This window comes from Diachasmimorpha longicaudata, chromosome 5 (assembly GCF_034640455.1).
Source record: "Diachasmimorpha longicaudata isolate KC_UGA_2023 chromosome 5, iyDiaLong2, whole genome shotgun sequence".
Lineage (NCBI taxonomy): Eukaryota > Metazoa > Arthropoda > Insecta > Hymenoptera > Braconidae > Diachasmimorpha > Diachasmimorpha longicaudata.
The window spans coordinates 7,177,810-7,197,195 of NC_087229.1; the positions used below are offsets into that span (position 1 = coordinate 7,177,810).

The window sequence follows — 19,386 nt, forward strand, 5'->3', positions numbered from 1 at the left end:
TCCTCTCAACCCCAAGCCGAGAGTTCTTCTACACCGTACACGGCTGACGTCTGAGCGTCATATATCACTGAGTTGGTGGCGGAAATTCTCCGCGCTCGTGGTCGCAATAACAATTCGTCCCGGGATTTTTTTTTTCGTTCATCTCGGTGATGCAGCGTCTAATGACACTGTTGCTCTTTTCACTCGACGTTACAATGGAATTTTCGATTTTTTTCCCCTACGATTCCTCCCCGAGTGAGGGCAAAGTCAAACAAGAAATTTTAACCTTCCGGATGAACGTGAATTATAAAATGAAGTAGTTTCGCAGTTTAAAAGCGTTCGAGGGGCGGCAAAAAGTCAAATATGACGTCTAGTGGATTCGCCTGGCTCAAATAAAGACGCGAACCAACGAAAACTCATCGACGCCGAGTGCAGAGGTCGGGAGAAAAAAATTGAGGAGTCTGAATATGGGGATGAGGTTAGGACTAAACGTTTATGAGGCACTTGGCGTGAGTTTTCCTCCTGTAACGCTGCATGAATAAATGATAAAGAGAAAAGTAGTGGGAGAGGTGGAGAAGCTCTATTTTCAGAGGAGGGAGTGAAAGTGAGAGGTACAAATGGGAGAGAATGAGGGAGTGTAGGGGAGCACAGGGTCCGCGTGTATAAATTCCACGAGTTTGTCCTGTCCTGGCCTGACTCCCTGGAGTATACCGCGAGCCACTATTCTGGTAACATAAGGGTTATGTTTGATAGATACGGCCGGGCAAAGTGCTTATCGTATTTCTTGGGGTCTGAGTATACTTTGGGCTTCCTCTCCATAACTGGACCTTTTACATTCCAGCGGACCAACGTCTTGGATTGGCGAGGGATAATCCGCTTGATGCATCGATCCTCATTTCAATTTTTCAACGACATTTTTATTATTATTATCATCATGGTTTAAAAAAAAAATGTAGAGGACAGTTGTGCGTTTACAGAGTACAGAAAGTATTCTTTAATGAATATTATTTTGTAATATTTTATTTGGAGATGCAATTGAAATGTTTTGATTTGCCGGAAAAGTTTCAGGTTTTATTTTATATTCAAAATCTTCTACACCCGGAGGACTGAATCATAACGTAATCGTGGGAAGTGAATGAAGAAAAAAAAATGATAGAGGGAGAAATATAAAGCAGTTTATGGAAAAAGTTGGGAGGAGTATGCTCCTATGGATGTTCCAAGTAATTTTATAAATAATTCCAGGGACGCTTTTGGGGTTGGATCACATTCAGTGTAACTGCAAGTGTTTTTTTCCGCTGGTGTATCCTCCTTTTTTAACGGTTCGTCTTTAATATTTTAGGACGAAGGGAGCGAAATTATTTTGCACTGGATTCTTCCATTGTCCCTTTCTCCTCTATTCTTTTGCTGTTTGTAAATAATTATTTGAGTGAGACGCGATGGATGTATCGACTGGATACCAAAGAAAGATCTTGAGAGCTGGAATAACTGCGTGAACAATTCGCGGTGGCATTTAGTCCTGTGGCCCCAAGCGACTCGTAAGGAAACTCGTTGAATTCGACATATTCACCCCTCGTGCTTTCTAGTTTTTTAATGCCCTTCAGTTCCACCGATAGAGTATTAAAAATCCTCAATGGATGGGAAAACGAAATTGCGGATTAAATTTTTAAGTGTTATCACAAAGCCGCTGGGGAAGAATAAAAGTGAACGTCAAATAAATGTCAAAATACAGTTGTTCAACACATTGACATAAAAATATAATTTCTTCAATTACATTTATTTCTAGTAATCAAACGGGAATTTTCGATTCGATGATATATCATTATAGTGCCCCGTTGCTGTCTTCCGATGAGAATAATCATGAACAATTCATTGAGAAACTCTCGTTCCAAGTCAATCGATTAGTTATTAGTTATTTATCGCAATGCCAGAGCATTTTCTTTCGATGAAAAAAAAAACTATCAGTCGAAGAAATCGAATGGGCGGGAAATTTTGATACAATGGATAAATAACCGGGAGGATAAAGAAAACAGAAGGGTAACCCACCGAGAAAACACGTTGGCACGCATCTGTGCAGGACGATTAGGTGCTCAGGGGGAGTGAAAAGAAAGCCTCCACTATATACAAATGTACGGTGCACACGCATATGAGATGGCGAGGGGTAGGCAAAACACCGGGGCTCGGTTTCAATTAGAAAGCCCGGTAACTCTCCCGGGGCATTGTTTCGTGTCGTTCTAGATTTGTATATTCGTCGCCCAGTGTTATTTGCTTTGTTCTTATTCGCATTTGCGTAACTCACCACACTGTACAGTCAGGTGAAGAGAGACTGAGTGAGTGAGTATATGTATTTATGTGTGGGTGTGTGTGTGAGGTAGCTCAATGTTCAACGCATTCTTCTATTTTTGTGATCATTGCGCTTTTTGTCGCTTCATTTTCACGTTCAATAGATTTGTTTTGATTTCTTTGTTGCATAGGAAATAGAAATGCCGTGCGAATTGTTTTTTCGCCACTACTGCGATTTGCAGTAAATAATTTTGAAATGTTTGAGAATCAAGATATTTACACGGGGAGAAAAATTATTTGGTTAAAATTACGGAGCAGTTACGCACTTTTTCAGTGAACTTTCGGGAAAAGTATCAAACCGTCAGAGAAAATTACGGAACAAATATGTAATTTTTAGAGAATTTTTCTCTCCGTGTGGTACATTTGAAAATGGGAATCGTCATTTTTGTACAAATTTTGAAATTTACGGTGGAGTCGACAAAAATTACATCTTCGCGGGGAGGAAAATCGTTTCAATCATCGCAGGATTATATTCCATAGATTGAATATATTTCCTTTCCCTCTCAAACATCTCCTCCCCCCCGAAATCTCCATCAAACATTCACTAGAGGGCGATCCCTGTCGATCGTTGAATATTAACGAATCTAGCAAATACCTCGGCAATATTAGAAATTACCCCGATACATGTACAGGTATTTTCCCGGTGCCCATGTACTCCGCTCAACTCAAAGTGAGAGAGTAACGTGGGGGTGCTCGTGCACACGGGTATCGAGAAATTTATGTACAAGCCAGGGCACTTTATACCAAAGTGAGAAGGAAAGTGTGTAAACGAGTGAGTCAGAAAGTGAATATTGTATACGACAGAGAGCAAAAGGGTTGGGCCAATGTTGAAGTGTGTGGTAGACGACGAGGGCCGCTACATATACACAAAGAGTTACTATATACACTGAGCGTGTGCTGTGTGCCTCATAACTAAATCCATCCAATAATTCCGCACACTGGGCCCAATAATTTCCGCCTACTTTACGTCTAATCACAAAGCCGAATGGGTTCACAGCTCTGCCCACTGCTCTCTGTCACACATGTGTGCTTATTCATTACTATTATTTACCTCTCAGTCGAGTATATGCACAATTCGCAAAACAATATTTCATATCAACAGATGATACATCGACGTGCAAATGAACTCGCATAACTGCCCCGATTAATCATTTATGAAATTATTTTCTCTGGAAATAATTCAGCCATTTCAAGGTCTGTTCACCCACTAATCACTTGATTAATTTCAATCTTCAGACTTAATTTAAATGTTTGAAAGAAAATTTACATTCGAACAGTTGACTGTTATTTTTTACGACAGCAGGAGCGATCGAAAAGTCATGAAAGATCAGATTTCACTGAAAATTCCTGAAAATAAAAACTTTTCATTTTTTTTTTCTAATTATTCCTTTGAACTAGAACTATTCATGTCCATTGCTATAAAAATTAATTATAAACGATTTTAGTTTATGGATTGCGTGAATAGTTACGGAATTTTCACTCAATATTTTTCTCGGCGTGCCTCGTTAACCACAATCGAAAAAACTATTGAAAAACAAAAAGAAGAGTAAACAATCTTCCCACAGTCTAGATCGATTGACCACCAAATGAGCATCCTCTCATTCCTAGTTTTTTTATTATTGGTATGGTAAATTGTTGCTCTCCCTCACATTTTTTTTTCTATCAGACCTGGCAGCACTCGCGACGACCCCTCATTGGTGGAGAATTATTCTCCACAAATTCTCCCGATTAAGGAGACTCATTCTGGAGTTTGCACATTAAAATACGTCACTCTGACGTCCCAATCAATCAGCACATCAGCTCCAATTAATCATGTATAAAATTATTTTCCTCCGAACGAATTAATTAATGATTTTTTAATAGCGTTTGAAGCTACTTCACCGACAAATCGCTCCCTAAAAATCCATCTTTGGCCTGGATTCAATTGTTCCATCGTTCACACAGTTCATTCTCCCTTCAATATCTTTAACAAGGAAAAAAACTCGTTGAATGGTCTTTTTGTTCCATTTGACTTCAAACCACGAGTTTACCTCCATTCTATTAACGTAAATTAATTAGTGCAGGTATGAAAGGCACTTCGATAACCACAATAGAAAAAAAATATAAAAAACAAACAGAGCAGACCGGTAAAAACAATAAACAATCTACTCACAGTCAAGATCGATTAACCACAAAAACGCCCAGGTCTACATATTTTTCCTATCATTTTTATAGGACCATACACTCTTTCCTAGGTTTTTTTTTTTATTATTGGCAAATTGTTGCCCCTCCCATCATTTATTTCCTTCGAGACGTGCCAGCATTCGACGGCTTTTGATTGGCGGAAAAACGTCCCGGAGTTTTTCAGAAAAATAGAATAAAAAGTCTCGGCTTAGGTGAGTTTTTTTTTCACACAAATTTCTCCAGATTTTTCTGATTTAAGCACATATTTCTCGCTCTCTAGCAGACATGCAAAAGCTCGTATTTTTGTGTTTTAAAATTTTTTTTTGGTCTCATCGAAACGTAAACACAGGCCGAGCCAATTTTTCGCCACTGTTACAACCTCCATAGCCACTCATTTTCTCAGTCCTATTTCTACATTTCCACCCCCTGCGGAGGGAGGAGAGGGCCCTTCCCCCCTCTGTATACGTCCCTTTAACTCTCCTCTTTCATTTTTCCGGCTTCTAGTTTTTAATAACCTAATGGCTCTTACGCGGTACATTATTCTCGTCCCGTTCCATCAGCGCAACCCCTTTTTCTCATGTACACCAACTGGTTTCTTACCCCCACCAATTTTTATTGTATGATCTTAACAGAAAAATATTTTTCATGCATTTTTGGAGATTTATCATCAGATGATTCTAAGGAGGCGCATTTGTTCGTCTGGCTGAATGGAAGAAAAATATTTATTGCTAATAACAAAAGCTAGTAAAAATAAAATTTAATTTTTCACGCTCGCTGTACCCTTATACCGCTTAATGAAAATAAATTTCATTTCTTTAACAATAATTTTTAATTTAAAAATAAGACACATTGGGATATACTTCCAGAGGTTCCAGAGGTTCTGTTTCACTCTTCACTACTTCGATAAATGCGAGTATCCCTCAACAAAAGCCATCGTCCAGTGAGAATCGATTTCTGAGCATCTGCTTATTCTCTCTTAAAAGAAATCTTTCTCCTCATCCACGAAGCACCGAGATCTCCATAGCCGAGAAGAAGGCCCGGGTGAAATCAAGTGTAAGTCTCACAAAGATTTCTATGGGCGCAGGCACAACTTCCGTGCACCGCGTAGAGTAAGCAGCCAGGCCAGAGATTCCACTGGCTCCTTTCTCTCCCTTTTCACCATCCCCATTCTCTCCATCATTTCTCCTCTTTCTTTTTTTTTTCAAACAATTCTCCTGTCCTTTTCTTCGCAAAAATTTTCTGTATTCCCCACGAATGCCGGAGTTTATCGCTCTTTAGCTCACTTTTGTGCACCCCACCCACTCCCCTTTGAGAGGAGAAACAAATAATAATGGTGAATATGAGGGAGTACAGTTATTATTTGAGATTAAGAGCTGGGCTGATTACGATTCAATGTACTTCACTGGCGATATTTCACCTCCTTTCAAGGCTTTACGATCGGACGTTTTTAATTTCCCAACGCTTTCGCTCGGGGGTGGAGGATACTGGAGGACACTGGCATAGGCAAGGGCTGAATAGTGGTTTTAAAAAGGAACGAGAGTAATATGGGAACAGAAAGAGGTGGAAAGACACAGAGTTGGGATTAAGAGAATGCAAATTACGACGTGCAGAAAATAACCCGAGTAAGAAATTTACGTTTCTACCGTCACTCCTTTTTTTTCTACCATCGAGTCATAATGTTTTTTTTTCATCCCCTGGACTCATGCAGGATCTTTGAAAGCTTTCCATTTGAGGATTAGAACTAGGAAAGAATGGATTTGAATATCTTCCTGCTCCTTCTTCAGACTTTACTCATCGTCGCTCCTGGTGGAGGTGAGTCCCAGGATCGCAGATCTTTGGATACAAAATTACAGGCGAGTTGAGTCCCAGTATTTAACCTCATTACAGCAGAATTTTAATCTTGATTTTGGGAGAGAATTTCGAAAAAGTGACCGAGCGACGGACGTTCATTTTCCCAAAACAACGAACTCCTCGGATGGATTCCCTAAAAGGAAAAAAAAACTAGCCGCCGTTTTAATTTCTTTTTCATGCCCCCCTTCCCCACCCCATTCCTCCTCATAACTTTAACTCACTGTTTAACGTCAAAGTACTCACCTCCCGGCTGAAATTTACGTCGACAAAATGACAAAGAGGTTTTGGGCAACGTTGAGACAAGGCACATCCACGTTTTAGAGGAAAGAGGCGATATTACCGTTAACGTAACAAGGGAACAAGGAGGAAAACTATGCCTTGGTATCCACATACAAACCCAAGACCCAAGTGCAAAACCTCCCCACTAGCCGTGATTGATTATGCCGCTCGTAGTTTTGGCTGCCAAGCGTTACTCTACTCTCCTCTTGTCGGTCTCTCTCACTCCTCTCAACTCACCCACAAAATGGTACCACGATCGATCCTCGTCCCCGTCATATCCCGGTCGTCTCATCTTGGTCGAGGCCCTGTGTTCTCTCTTTCCACTCCCCCCCCCCCTTCCGCCCGCTTGCGTCACCAGTTCCTTCTCTAGTGAGAGAGAGAGAGGAAAAAAAAATGCAGAATCCAAAGGACAATCATCCAAATTTGCGCGTGTCGCCGATGGGGACACGCACGTAGAGAAAATCCTCGTGGAACAATTCGCACGTCCATCTGATGACGGTTCCTTGATGACAGTGGAAATGAAGAGAAAAGGGATGGAGATGAAACGCTGCGGAGCTTCATCATTTTCCAGGAACTTTCGTAATAAAAAATATTAATTAGTGGAAATGAAAAATTCATCAAGATGGAAATGTGAGAGATGACAACATCAATTCATTGGGAGAAGAAAGGACAGAGATGCGTCGAATTATTCTGATAGTTAATTTTCTCGTAAATCTGGAGACTGGGGGTATTTTACAGTGTGGAAGACATTCATTGACATTTAATGGCTATGAATGGGACTTTTTAAGGAAAATATGGAGAGGCATTCTCATGAATTTTCCTGGTGGCCTGTGACTTTCCTCTCCAAAATAATTATGTCAGCCTCATAATTTTTTGTCACCAAGGCTGATAAGAATATCACATTCTTGAGCTCAAAGGTTAGAGATAAACTTAAGGCCCTTCCTCATACGCAGAAAGAAATTTTGGACGAAAATTAAAGCTCTAGAGGGCGAAACGTGGCACAAAATGACAATCAAGCACTTTTTACATCAAGTTTGTTGGAAAAATGAGACTTGGGAGGCTAATTATTGTGATAAAACTAATCTTCATCTGATTGTCGTAGCTCCATAAAAAAAAAATCAAATTCAAAGTTTATTTTAAAACAAAATCATCAGCAAAGACATCAACATAGACTTTTCCACATCCTCAACTTGAAAACCACATCTCCACCAAAGTATTGTCATCTCCGTTGAATGATGAAATATTAAAAAACCCGAATGACTCCCCTCGTGAACCAAAAACCCCCCCCGAAACCTAATGGGCCACAGAAATGTTCACCCCCCTCACCGATATGAGAACCAGAAAAGGATGGTAGCCGGATGGACTCTGTCATGCCAGCCATCTGAAGAGGCCAGCAGTGGAAGTGTACCAGAAGAGCTTCGGCCCACAGTGTGCCTCCACCCTACCCCTCATCTACCTCCACCAAGAGGAAGCAGGAGGAATACGAGGATAGCTCGGGTTGGGGATACGAGTAGCACAAGGGCCCGCTGGGAATGAGATGCAGATTGCCAGAGGCCACTTCAACCGCGGGAGGGAGTGAATTTTTAATAACGCACCCTGGCATACCTAACTCCTCTGTCTCACTCATTCACTGTCGCTCTTCCTCATTTTCCCTCTGGTTAGATAGGTGGATGTACGTGGTATATACCCACGAATATATAAACATATATATATTTTTTTATATCACTATAGATGAGGTGCATTGTCTTGGTGTATGTCCGTTGCTGAAGGAAAAGGCACGCGACATCGTTGATAGTGAAGGAGAAAACGAGAAATGGTTTTAGGATTCATTCCCTCTCTCTCTATTATTATTATAACTCGTCAGTTGGGGTAGGGGATGGAAGGGTGAGGGAGAGGAATGGAGTGAGAGGGTAGAGAGTCAGATTGTCAGAGACAGAGAGCTTTCTACATGGTGCCTTGGTGCCTTCTTGTACATCTCCACACGCTTCTCTGGGCTCTAGACCTTTCTGACGTCTGTTTTTTTTTTCTTCTTCAACGTGTTACTTCCGCGGTTAGTTACTAGGACTCTTTTGTCTTTGGGGGTAGCGAGGGTTGAGGGAGAATAATATTACTTGCATTGAGAGGATTATCTTGTATTTTAATCCATGTATAATGAGAAAGATGAAAGTGGAATAAGGAATAAGATGATGATTTCAGACACATAATCTAACTTCCCGAAGATACAATTGGAGAAACTAGAAAAAACTTGCTAAATTTCGAAAATATTTTTTTAGTAGTTTTCAATAGTAGTTTTAATAGTACAGCACCGATTTGCGTGATGTACTGGTAATTGTTATGAATATTGTTGATGCTATTGAGTCAGTAAATAGGAAAGAAACTATCTAGTCAGATCAATAACGACATCTACTCTGATGATGTGAGTGCATAATAGAATTATTACCGGGGCACAGGTGGAAGATGACATCAACAGTCCAGCTTTGGACAACTTTTTGAAAAATGTTCTGAGGGCCAAGGATGAATTAAAATCAATCGACAGGACTATTAATCCCGGTAGCTACAGAACACGAAGCAGCAAGAGACGACTCCTCTGGTCAAAGCACGGTCACAGGAGACGTGCCGCGATAAGAGATTATAGGGGTGATAAAGATGCCGATGGAATTGGGGATAGGAGTGCAGCTAATGAGGTGGATATTGAGACGATTCTGGGTGACCTGGGATTCTCCGGTGAAAACTCACCAGCGAGGAATCTCGGGAAGAATATGAAGGTTGAAAGGAGACGTTATCCAATTTCCGATTTAACTGGTAGTGGTATCATTGAGTACTATGATTACGAGGGAGATATGGGAAAACGAGACTCAATGAATTCTATCAATGCGAGTGGTAGTACTAGTGAGTTGTAATTAATTTTCTTGATTGAATTTTTGCTGTTATGTCATTTATTATTTTTCTCAATTTAGTTTTAAAATTTATTGAAAATTAATTACCTCATCAAGTGATGGTAAAACCGAATTTTTCTGTTGTTATCAAAGTGAATTATTTCGTCCATCGTAAAATTTGGAAAGAATCTAGTAATCTATCAGTTCGTTCCATTCATTATCGTTAACAGCAATGATAAATATGATGGAGACGATAAAAAAAGAAGTTCCTACTGTAATGCAAAACGCAGACAATACCACACTTCCTTACCCTCGTCAAGAATTCCTCAGCGCTGAAGTTCGTCCTGAGGATAAAAAATTCATCGTAGATCTCGACGATCAGGCGAGTGAGAATCGCGAGGACAGGGATATGGAGGTCTCTAATGATCTGGATGGTGATACGGTTGGGTTAGCTCAAGAAGATTAGGATGAGGTAGGAAATTAACATTATTTCTGAACCTGAAACACTTTCACAGACGTGAGGCTCGATGTCACAGGGATGAAGAGGATGGGGGGAATGGAATGCTCCTTCACTCGCATTTTTTAGAGATTCAAGAGTACGAGATCATTCCTGGAAGGACTAATGCACTTGGTGAATCAAATATGTACGTTATGTAAGACCAGACGGTTGTAAAAGTTTATAATATGTGTTGGTAATGAAAAAAGTGGGAACATCGCCTTCGTATGCCACCATATGACTTCACTTAATCTTCTTTTCCGTGGATTTAGTTTTTGATTGTGTTTTTCGTCCGCCTATTTTATCCAGACGATCTCCAAAAGCTTCAAATCCCCGTCAAACGTTCTTCGTAATATCCCCAGTAAACTCCCCCAAAGACAACAGTTCATCCTCATCAGGAAGTGATTATCAGGCTTTGAAGGTCATTGATGATATGTTTAAAGGAGGAGTCGAGCAGGGAAATTCATTGGACAACTCCCCCAACGTTTTCTTCCCTAATGCGAATGAAATTCAGAATGATAAACACTGGAAATCCCTCCAGGTACAAGGAGAAAAAAAATCAACGAAAAAATAGTTTATGCTCGTAGATAATTGGAGAGCAAAATTCTCTTTGAGGGATTTTCATATTCGATTCGTGGAGATTTCCATTTCGATTTCATGAATAGGGGGAAAAATCGAAAAAGGATAAATTATTGATTCAGTCATTTTCAATGGAATTTGGTGCAGAAAGCTCGCGATTGGCCATCGCCCCAGGGCTTTCAGCCTGCTATTTACATTTTGTATACAAGGTGTTTTAGTAGATGGAATATCGGTGAAATAAAATTGAAATTCCACGGCTCACTGACTAGTAATTTTCGGTGACATTCAATTCAATTTTGGGGGAAAATGATGAATTTTTAATTTTACTAAAATACGAGATACCGAATAATTCAGCAGCTTGACAAAGAGGGATCGAGTAATGTTGGGCGTTATTCGTATAATATTTTGTAGTTATTATTTTCCTGAGCTAAGAATGAATTTTACGAGGGAAGTGGTGAAACAAAATAGGCCACCAATGTATCTCCAATCTTGGTTTTTTCCATTTCAAAATCGAGAAGTTATGGTAAAATGCTAATTAAAATCAATTTCACTCCACTTGCTCCTATTTCCCTCGCTTTTCTCCTATTTTTTCGTTGATTTTGATCTTCTTGTGCCCCACGAAAAATAAAAAATACATACCCACCAAGGAGAAAGATTTTATCCAATAGGAAGAGGACCAGAAGGCCGCAAATCAGGGGAACCTCAAGTTAATTCGCAACGGCGAAACTCCCTTTGAAATTCATCGTGAACCCATAAACAAAGAGACATCAACCCCGAGTAAACAGTCAAGGGGAAAGCGTTCGAGCGAATTTGGCCCAATAATGCGTTATGAGTCGATAGTGGAGCCCTATAACTGGCCGTGGCAGGATTATGACAGCCGGGAAAACACAAAGATGGGATTTGGTAGAGAACTTATGCAAGCATTCGAGACAAACTCTGAGATAAGTGAGTTCACAAGTAGCGAGAGAATACCGCCCGACGGGTTTTCAAGAAGTGTAACCAGACACCGTGACACTAACCAGAATTTCAAAGAATTCTGGCATTCGAGGGCACTCACTTATCTCCATAGAAGGAGCAGGCCGTATTTCAAAGGGAAACAAAAATTTTTTAAAAATCGTTCAACTCAGCTTGATACGATGAAAAGAGTGAAACGAAGTACGAATAGAGGGACTCGAGTGGGCAGACTTGTGGGGGATGATTATTCAAAGGATGTGGATCAAATGGGACACGCGGTGAGGGGCGATCTCGCGGCTAAAATTGTGGATAAAATTTTTGAACAAGTGAGAGAAATAATTTGGTGAATTTTCCAAACGATGAATCATCTGTTCCCACAACTTTTCAATTCTCCAAAATTCAACTCGAGCTGAATTCCATCCTGAATTTTTCAGGTTCATAAAAATGAGCCCTTAAAGACTCGCCTAGGCCCAGGTTTAACCCGTCGCAATAAACCCGGCTCACTTCCCCCCGCGATACCCGGACCCAGTGATCCTGAAGAGGCAACTATTACCAACTTTCATTACTATTTCACCGAAAACTCAGCATATTCTCTTTGCCCAGATAAAACGTACCGAAGAGATAATGAAGAAGGTCATGGAGCTTTTGGGTCACCTCGTGTCTAGCGAAGTTCATCATAAGACTTGCACAAAGTTACCACCACATTTGCATGAATTTTTGGTGTGGATGGTTGGAGATGAGAAGCCATATGATAGTCAGGTACTAGCATTCCCCGACCCGTTTAATTACAACTGAATTATCCCCAACCATTGTTTCACATTGAATTCAGAGAACAACAGGCCAGCCAGTTGTCCACCCACAGAATCAGCCGGTGGAGAATTCTAAGCCGGAGACATTCCAGTCATCAAGCAGTCAACAGCCCGAGACCCAGACACCGCTGTCCACTGATCTCTACCGAAAAGTTCGCTTATTAAAAGGTCTGATAAAAGAATATCTCGCACTCAGCGACAAGGAACAGACGAAGGTGCAGGCAGTGCACGATTACCTCGTAAGCCACCATCAAAAATCTTTTCTCTTAGAAAAACCACTTGAGACACATTTCACTGAGTTCCTCTGAATATCCCCCCCCCCCCAGGAACGGCAATTGCACTTGCTTCTGAAATACATCGAATCAAAGGAGAAAGCAAAACCTCAATCAGCATCGCCGAAAAAACGCTCAGGCAGTCCTCTCCATTCCCACCCTTTTGCCTCCCAGCTCTACCACGATGACGATGAATTGCAGGATTTACCCCTCAAAGCTGAGAGCTATCAAAACCGGAGGCGAAGACAAGTGAAGAAAAGACGGAAGAAAAAAAAATACAAGGCACATAATCACAAGAAAAACAAACACGGAAAAAAAACCCCTCATCACAAAGACCAGCATTTCCGGAGTAAACGATCAATAGCTCAAGCTAATTACTTACCCTGGGAGGTGCCAAGAATCTTAGATGCTAATCCCAAGTTCTTGAGTAATGTGTCATCATTTGCCGATGATCATCTGACGATGAGCCCAGTCTTCTCCAAAGCTTGGATATCCTCAATAAAAGATGATGAGTTGAAGATTCTTTTCGAAGGACCACAAACAAGCAAAGGAGTTGATAAATTCTCTGTCAAGTCTTCCAAAACTCCTCCACCAACTCTCCCAACATCTTCAGCATCCCCAACACTTAGCACAGTCTCAAAAATTCATTCACCTGAATTAATAACTGCACGCAATAGCAGTATCACTGCTGCCTCATTACTCCCGAAAGAAAATTCTGAACCAGATAATACTATTGAAAATAAAGGGGATAACTCGGGAGCTCTCAACAGTCTCGAGAGCCGAATAAACGTATTTCCCGTTTCTCCGTGAGCTCCATCTCAAGTCTATCCTCCATTATTGTCTAACATAATCATAACAGCATTCGGAAATAAGATGAACACGAGAGGGAATGATGATCATGAGGAGAGCAAACAGAAAAAAATCACCTAATCATAGAACGCATTGATCAATAACTCAAGCTAATGATTTTCCTGGGAAGATTTCAACAACGTTCCTGATGAGGAATAGGTCATCATTCACTGATGATCATATGATGATGGGTTCCTCTTTTTTAGAGCCTGAAGACCCTCAAGAAAGGATGAGTTGAGGATTTTTTTTTGAAGGCTGACAAATAGGCGAAGGGGTTAATAAATTCTCCATCAAGCTTTTCCAAACTCCACCAACGCTGCCAACATCTTCAGGACCACTAACACTTGGCATAGTCTCAAATATTCATCCCTTGAATTAATAACTGTAAAAAAATAGCAGTATCATTGCTGCCTCATTAGTCTGTGAAGAAAATTCTGGCAAAATTCGTATCGTGGAAAAAAAGAACAACTCAGTAAACAGTTTTGAGAGCCGATAAATTGATTCCCCCAATCCCCATCCTTCTTTCCAACTCTATTTTACATAATTAAAGTCTTAAATAATTATAATAGCATCCAGTTATTCAATAAAATAAATGATATTCGAAGTATAGACCCATTGGATAAACTTTCTTAAATGAGATAGATCGTATAATGGAACGAAGAAAGAAGGAAAACTTTTCAGAGAAAGGCAAATCTTGGCCAACTTTAACGGTAAACGTGAGCTAACAGCGGAAAATACCATGGACAAATAAAAAAAAAAAACACACCCCCAGAGTGAAGTTGGAGGCCAATTAAAATCACGAAATCGTAGTCTCGGTTTATACAGGGATGAGCAAGCCTATGCAAGGATGTTATTACTTATTCGCCGTAGTTTTAAATTCTACTTTATTTTTATTTAAATTCCAGTGAGCGCATCTGCGTTCGGTTCGCGCCCCTATTTTTTTTTGCTTTTTCTCATTTCCTTCTGCCTTTTTTCAACCCTATTTTTACGGTTTTTCATTCTTTTATCCATTTTGTCGTTATCTCTTATACTTTTACTGGGCTGTCCATTGATACAATGGTAAACATATCTAAAGATAGTTGAGTTACATAGAATTTATAATTATTCAATGCATTTAGAAAAGACTTACTCATTGTGTATAAATTTGTAGTTTGGAGCAAAAATCAATGGAATAGTGAAAGTCCAGTTTAAATGTTCCATAAAAACGCACTAAAATTTAAACAAATAAGATATATACATTTCCCAGATTTTAATTAATTATTCTGAAATATTTCGAAACAAAACGAGAAATGATATCATGTTTTCCAAATTCCCAGCGTATCCTCATTTCTCTGTCTTTTTTTCCCTTTCCGTTTCGCCATTTTTTTATTCTTTCATCCATTTTGTCTTTATCTCCTGTACTTTTACTGGGCTGTACATTAATGTAACGGTAGATCTGAGCATTCGCTGGAGGAAGAGGAAAAAGAGACTGGGAGGTTTGTGGATGCCGCCTGGTATTTTTACATAACATTAAGTTGTCCGGGGGGTTGCTGAGGGTTCGTGTGTAACACCGTAAACCCTATTCCACCCTTGTAAAATGTAAAAGAGAGACTAAGAGAGAAAACGTACGAGAAAGAAAATGATACTTTGAAGGTAAAGTGCTGGGGTGTAAGAGAGAGGAGAAGGGCGAACGCCCCTGGGTCACTAATGGAGGTTAAAACGTGCAAGAGGTGAGGAGGGAGGAAAAGAGGAAAACTAGAAGTGAGGAAACGCTTCTCGCGTCTCGATCGCCGCGAAACAGTTGCACATCCGGTGCACGGAGGCTTTCAACCCCTCTTTCATATAACACTGTTATATATGTTATCCCCTTCCTCTGGCCCACTCCACCCTTTGACTTTTCAACAGGCATCTGTCGATGTGATATTTGCATATATTTGTAAATTGGCGTGATGGAATTCTTCCAAAAACAAGGAAAAAACACCATAAATTATAATGAATGAATAAAATCGAAATTTGGGGGAAATGAAATATTGCGGAAGCATCAATTTTGGTTCAGCGCTAAGAAGTTCGTATTCTCTAATTGTATTCTCTGCAGAGCAATAAATTAGAGGCGAGAAGAGAAAAAGTTGCGTAATTGGGGAGCAACAATGAATGTCCGATAAAAATGAATAAAACTTCTGTAAAGAGTCCGAAATGTTTCGCATTTTTTATTAACCTATTTCCCTCCTTATGACAATGACAAATTCCGCTGCCAAAGGCTTTAAACAATCGACTATAATTCCCCTCATTATCATCTCAATTCCTTTACATTCTCCGATTGAGCAAAAAAAAGCCAATTGACGATCAAGAAAACCATCCCCTATTCTCCCTCGTCTAATCCCAATCCCATAAAAAAACCTCTTGAAAAAGAAACCACTTTTACGATCAAGAACTACGATACCCGGTCCAGTTAGCCTTATTGTCATCCATCGACATATCCAGAGTAGCCGTGGGGTGGCACGCGGTTTGTGCTTTATACGTTCACCATACGGACACGGCTGGTGATCGGGGGTCAGGGGGGAAGAGGGATACCGTGCCGAGGTATTGCGATACTGAAGGGACAAACAGAGTCATCCACCGGTGCAAGCAAGCGAGCAAGAGCTAAATGTATAGGAGCCAGTGTGTAACACACACAGTAGTTGGGGATTGCAGGCAGGCATCCTCGACATGTCGATAGCAGGAGCAACTCGGCACCGTGGCCCACCGATACATCCTCCGATATATCCATTGCACACACTGCGAGACCTGGCCCCATAATACAGCCGCGCAATTCGCCTCCCTCTCTCCCTCCCGCCTAACCCCTATCGTTCCCTAGTGCGGGCGCTCCACTGCGACCCCTAAATGGCCAGCCAAGCCAACCACTATATACCAGTATACTGCCATCACAACCCACCCTATGCCCGCTCAATTATTGATACTTAGCATCCCACTCAGCTTTTTCCCACCCAACTACCCTCTCGTTTTCCATCCAACCAACCCACCCACCCCTCCCTCCATCCACTGTTGTATTCCCTGGTCTCATTGACTTCTTGCTCTCATTTTCACGAGATCTGGGCCATCCATTTGGTTTTATTTTTCCATGTCATTAGAGACTAAAGGCTTTGTGGGAGAAACTGTGACGTACACGTGCTCCATACGATTATTGAAAAGAGAGTAATCGGGGAACTACGACTAGTGGATAAGAGGAAAATCATAGCAATTAGTTTTTTTAGGGAATTGAGGGACGAATTGAAGGGAATTTGATAGCGAGTGGCCAGAAAAACTGGCATTTGCGGAGCAAAAGTGGTCACCGATGACATTCGATGATAATTCCAGTGAATCAGGGATGACTGCTTGGAAAATCCACCCCCTTAGCTCAGGCGTTATTGTTTTTCTCAATTTCATTGACTTCTTGCTGGCATTCTTATGAGATCTGGGCCATCCATTCATTTTGAGTTTTCCACGTCATTAGAAGCTTCGAGGTATGAACTGTGACCCATACACATGCTCCACACGGCCATTGAAAAGGGGGTAATAGGGAAATGGTGAGGTATGAGAGGGGTTGTGGTGTTGTTGAGGTATCAATAAGGCCTGCGGCCAATGTGCTTCCTCAATAACTCCCGATTACTTGGTGTGGTGCCCCGCCTGATTTTCCTCTGCGTGTGTATCCAAGGGCTAATGAATATCTCGCGGTCTACCAGCATACGATCGATCATTAATTAGATCCACACTTTTGTTCAATGGGGTAATGGATTTTCATTTGGATTTTATGGAATACCAGCTTCGGGCTTTGCCTCCTGGGTTTTCAGGACTACTCTTTGTTTATAAGTGCGTTGTTTCGTCCACATTTTTTCAGTTTTTGTTGAATTTCTTTTGCTCGGAAAGCATTCTTTTGGATGAAATTCACTTTATGGGAAAATCGATGGGCTCTTGTTGCATTGAAAAAAAGGGAATGCAATGGAAAATACGTTTCACAATGGAACAATATAATTTTTCCAATCTAATGTTTTTCAAACGAATAAATTTTCAAAAAATCAATACGAAATTTCACCCCAAATTTATGTTCGAACATCTGATTGAAACCATTAGATTTTTTTTTTCATTGGAATTCTCTGGAATTATGTCCAGATTATGCAATCGTTTATCAATATTTTCCCTCTCTTTTAAACCATCAAAAGAATCATTAAAATACTTAACAACGTGTACTCAGTCATTAATTAGATGAGCACTTTTATCTCGTTTTCCACTTTGCCACTGAATTATCTCGCTCCATTAAAAAACTTCCGGATATCGAATAATCATTCACATTCTCTAACGGACCTTTTTTCTCCATCCACCATAAGATCAAACTTTTTCCCGACGTACCATGAATCATTAATTAGATCTTCACGTTTATAAAACCGCACCCACTGGTTTTCTCCTGCTTCTCTATTTCCCCTGTCTCTGTACAAACCCCCGAGTTTAGCTTCCTGTTTTCCAGTTCCATTCTTCATTAATAACTCGGCAGTATTGCGCACACTTTTCTGGTCTTTGTCAAATAATATTTTTTGTATTGTGGAAAAGTATTCTTTTGTGAAGGATTCACTCCACGTCGAAATCACTGGTCCCTCTTCGCATTGTAAAAAAAAAAGTCCGAATGAAAAACTCAAAAGAAAGGGAGGTAAAAATAAAAAACGAGGTGATATACTAAAGAGCGGGAGAGAAAGGACGGAAAAAAAAAGTTTCTCCCGAGAGCACAATGACGCTCCATTATCACTGACTTCCCGTCAAACTCTTCGAATTCGTCGTTAGCATTACTCCCTTAAACGAGCATTCGAGGACTCCTGAGTCCCCATATACAGTTGCGGAACGACAGAGAGGGTTGTGATTTTTTTTTTTTGTTACTTCGCTGCCCGGAGGGCCATCTGCATGTTGGAAAGTCGAAGAAAGGTGATAGGGACAGGGGGAAACTGAGGGGGAAAAAAAGAAATGAAGATGGAGTGTGAGTAGAAAAGTGAAGAGAAAAGAACGAGTTGGGGATGAAGGTGTCTCGATCGACTGAGGAATTCGTTTGGATGCCCTACAAGAGCTGAATCGCGTGGTACCCAGCACTCGACCCATCGCTATCTAAGTGTATTAGACATCCAAGTTTTTTTTTTCTTTCCCCTCCAACTGGGGGTGAATTCTTCCCGGGGATTGTGAAAACAGTGGGGACGAGCGGGGGAAGAATGGGGAGAGACAAGAAGCGAGGGAAAATGAAGAAGGTCCAGGGGCTCTGGGAGGTCAACAGAATGGTCCACAGGAGTCCCACTGCGCCCTTGCCCCCGCGTAATGGCACCCACGGGGTATACCCAGAGAAACCTGTCGTATTTATTATTTAGTCTGAGGTTACCGAGAGCTAAAAGGGCTCCTTCGACACGTGGAGTTGTGGTATGTTATTTCTACTTCATTCTCTCCAGTTATACACGTTAAAAAAAAAATACACCAGGACGATTTATACCGTTGTATGGTGGAGATGGAGGAACTGGTCCTCTACGACAAATTAATATCGGGGTCCGATCGGTTTCCCCTTCGATTCCCATTCGTACATCTCTTAGCGGAGAGGAAAATTGATATAGGAGCTTGGGCATTTTGTCATGTGTGAGAGGCTCCCCAGGATTTTTATATATATATTTTTTTTCGTGATATAGTATAGACGAAATGTATATGTTTACCACCGTCTGTCGATGATAAATCGTTTGTGTAACAAGTCGAGCAAAAGATTCTGCCTGACACCGACGTTACAGCTATTTTCACTGATTCGATTGACCATGTGTTTTATTCTCCTTTTTTTACCATTTTTTTTTGTCCTTCCATTCCATTTTTTTCATTCACTTCAAATTCACGTGTAGGGATATGTGGATTTGAAAAATGAAAGCTGACACTTTAATTCTAGATGGATATTGAAAATATTTGATTAAAAA

At 40.7% G+C, this 19,386-nt stretch overlaps 1 protein-coding gene across 1 annotated transcript; it reads left to right on the forward strand.

The window, feature by feature from the left end:
* The first annotated feature begins 1,836 nt into the window (after nt 1-1,836).
* On the forward strand, nt 1,837-15,730 carry LOC135162625 (uncharacterized). Its single transcript, XM_064121276.1, has 21 exons — nt 1,837-1,868; nt 2,215-2,306; nt 2,451-2,592; nt 2,800-2,951; nt 3,048-3,220; nt 3,765-3,865; nt 3,986-4,133; nt 4,763-4,779; nt 4,832-4,941; nt 4,987-5,073; nt 5,115-5,175; nt 5,349-5,535; nt 9,063-9,501; nt 9,719-9,935; nt 10,004-10,132; nt 10,294-10,525; nt 11,232-11,843; nt 11,952-12,059; nt 12,121-12,276; nt 12,347-12,565; nt 12,653-15,730. Exons 1-21 carry the CDS (start codon nt 1,837-1,839, stop codon nt 13,406-13,408), a joined length of 4,170 nt encoding a protein of 1,389 aa, XP_063977346.1. The 3' UTR covers nt 13,409-15,730.
* The last annotated feature ends 3,656 nt before the right edge of the window (nt 15,731-19,386 follow it).

Bases quoted from the DNA above. Each gene is read 5' to 3' on its own strand.
- LOC135162625 (XM_064121276.1), top strand. From the start codon at position 1,837: ATGAACAATTCATTGAGAAACTCTCGTTCCAA. The intron at 4,942-4,986 runs GTATACGTCCCT...TCCGGCTTCTAG, and splicing joins AGAGGGCCCTTCCCCCCTCT to TTTTTAATAACCTAATGGCT. The intron at 5,176-5,348 runs GTTCGTCTGGCT...ATATACTTCCAG, and splicing joins GATTCTAAGGAGGCGCATTT to AGGTTCCAGAGGTTCTGTTT.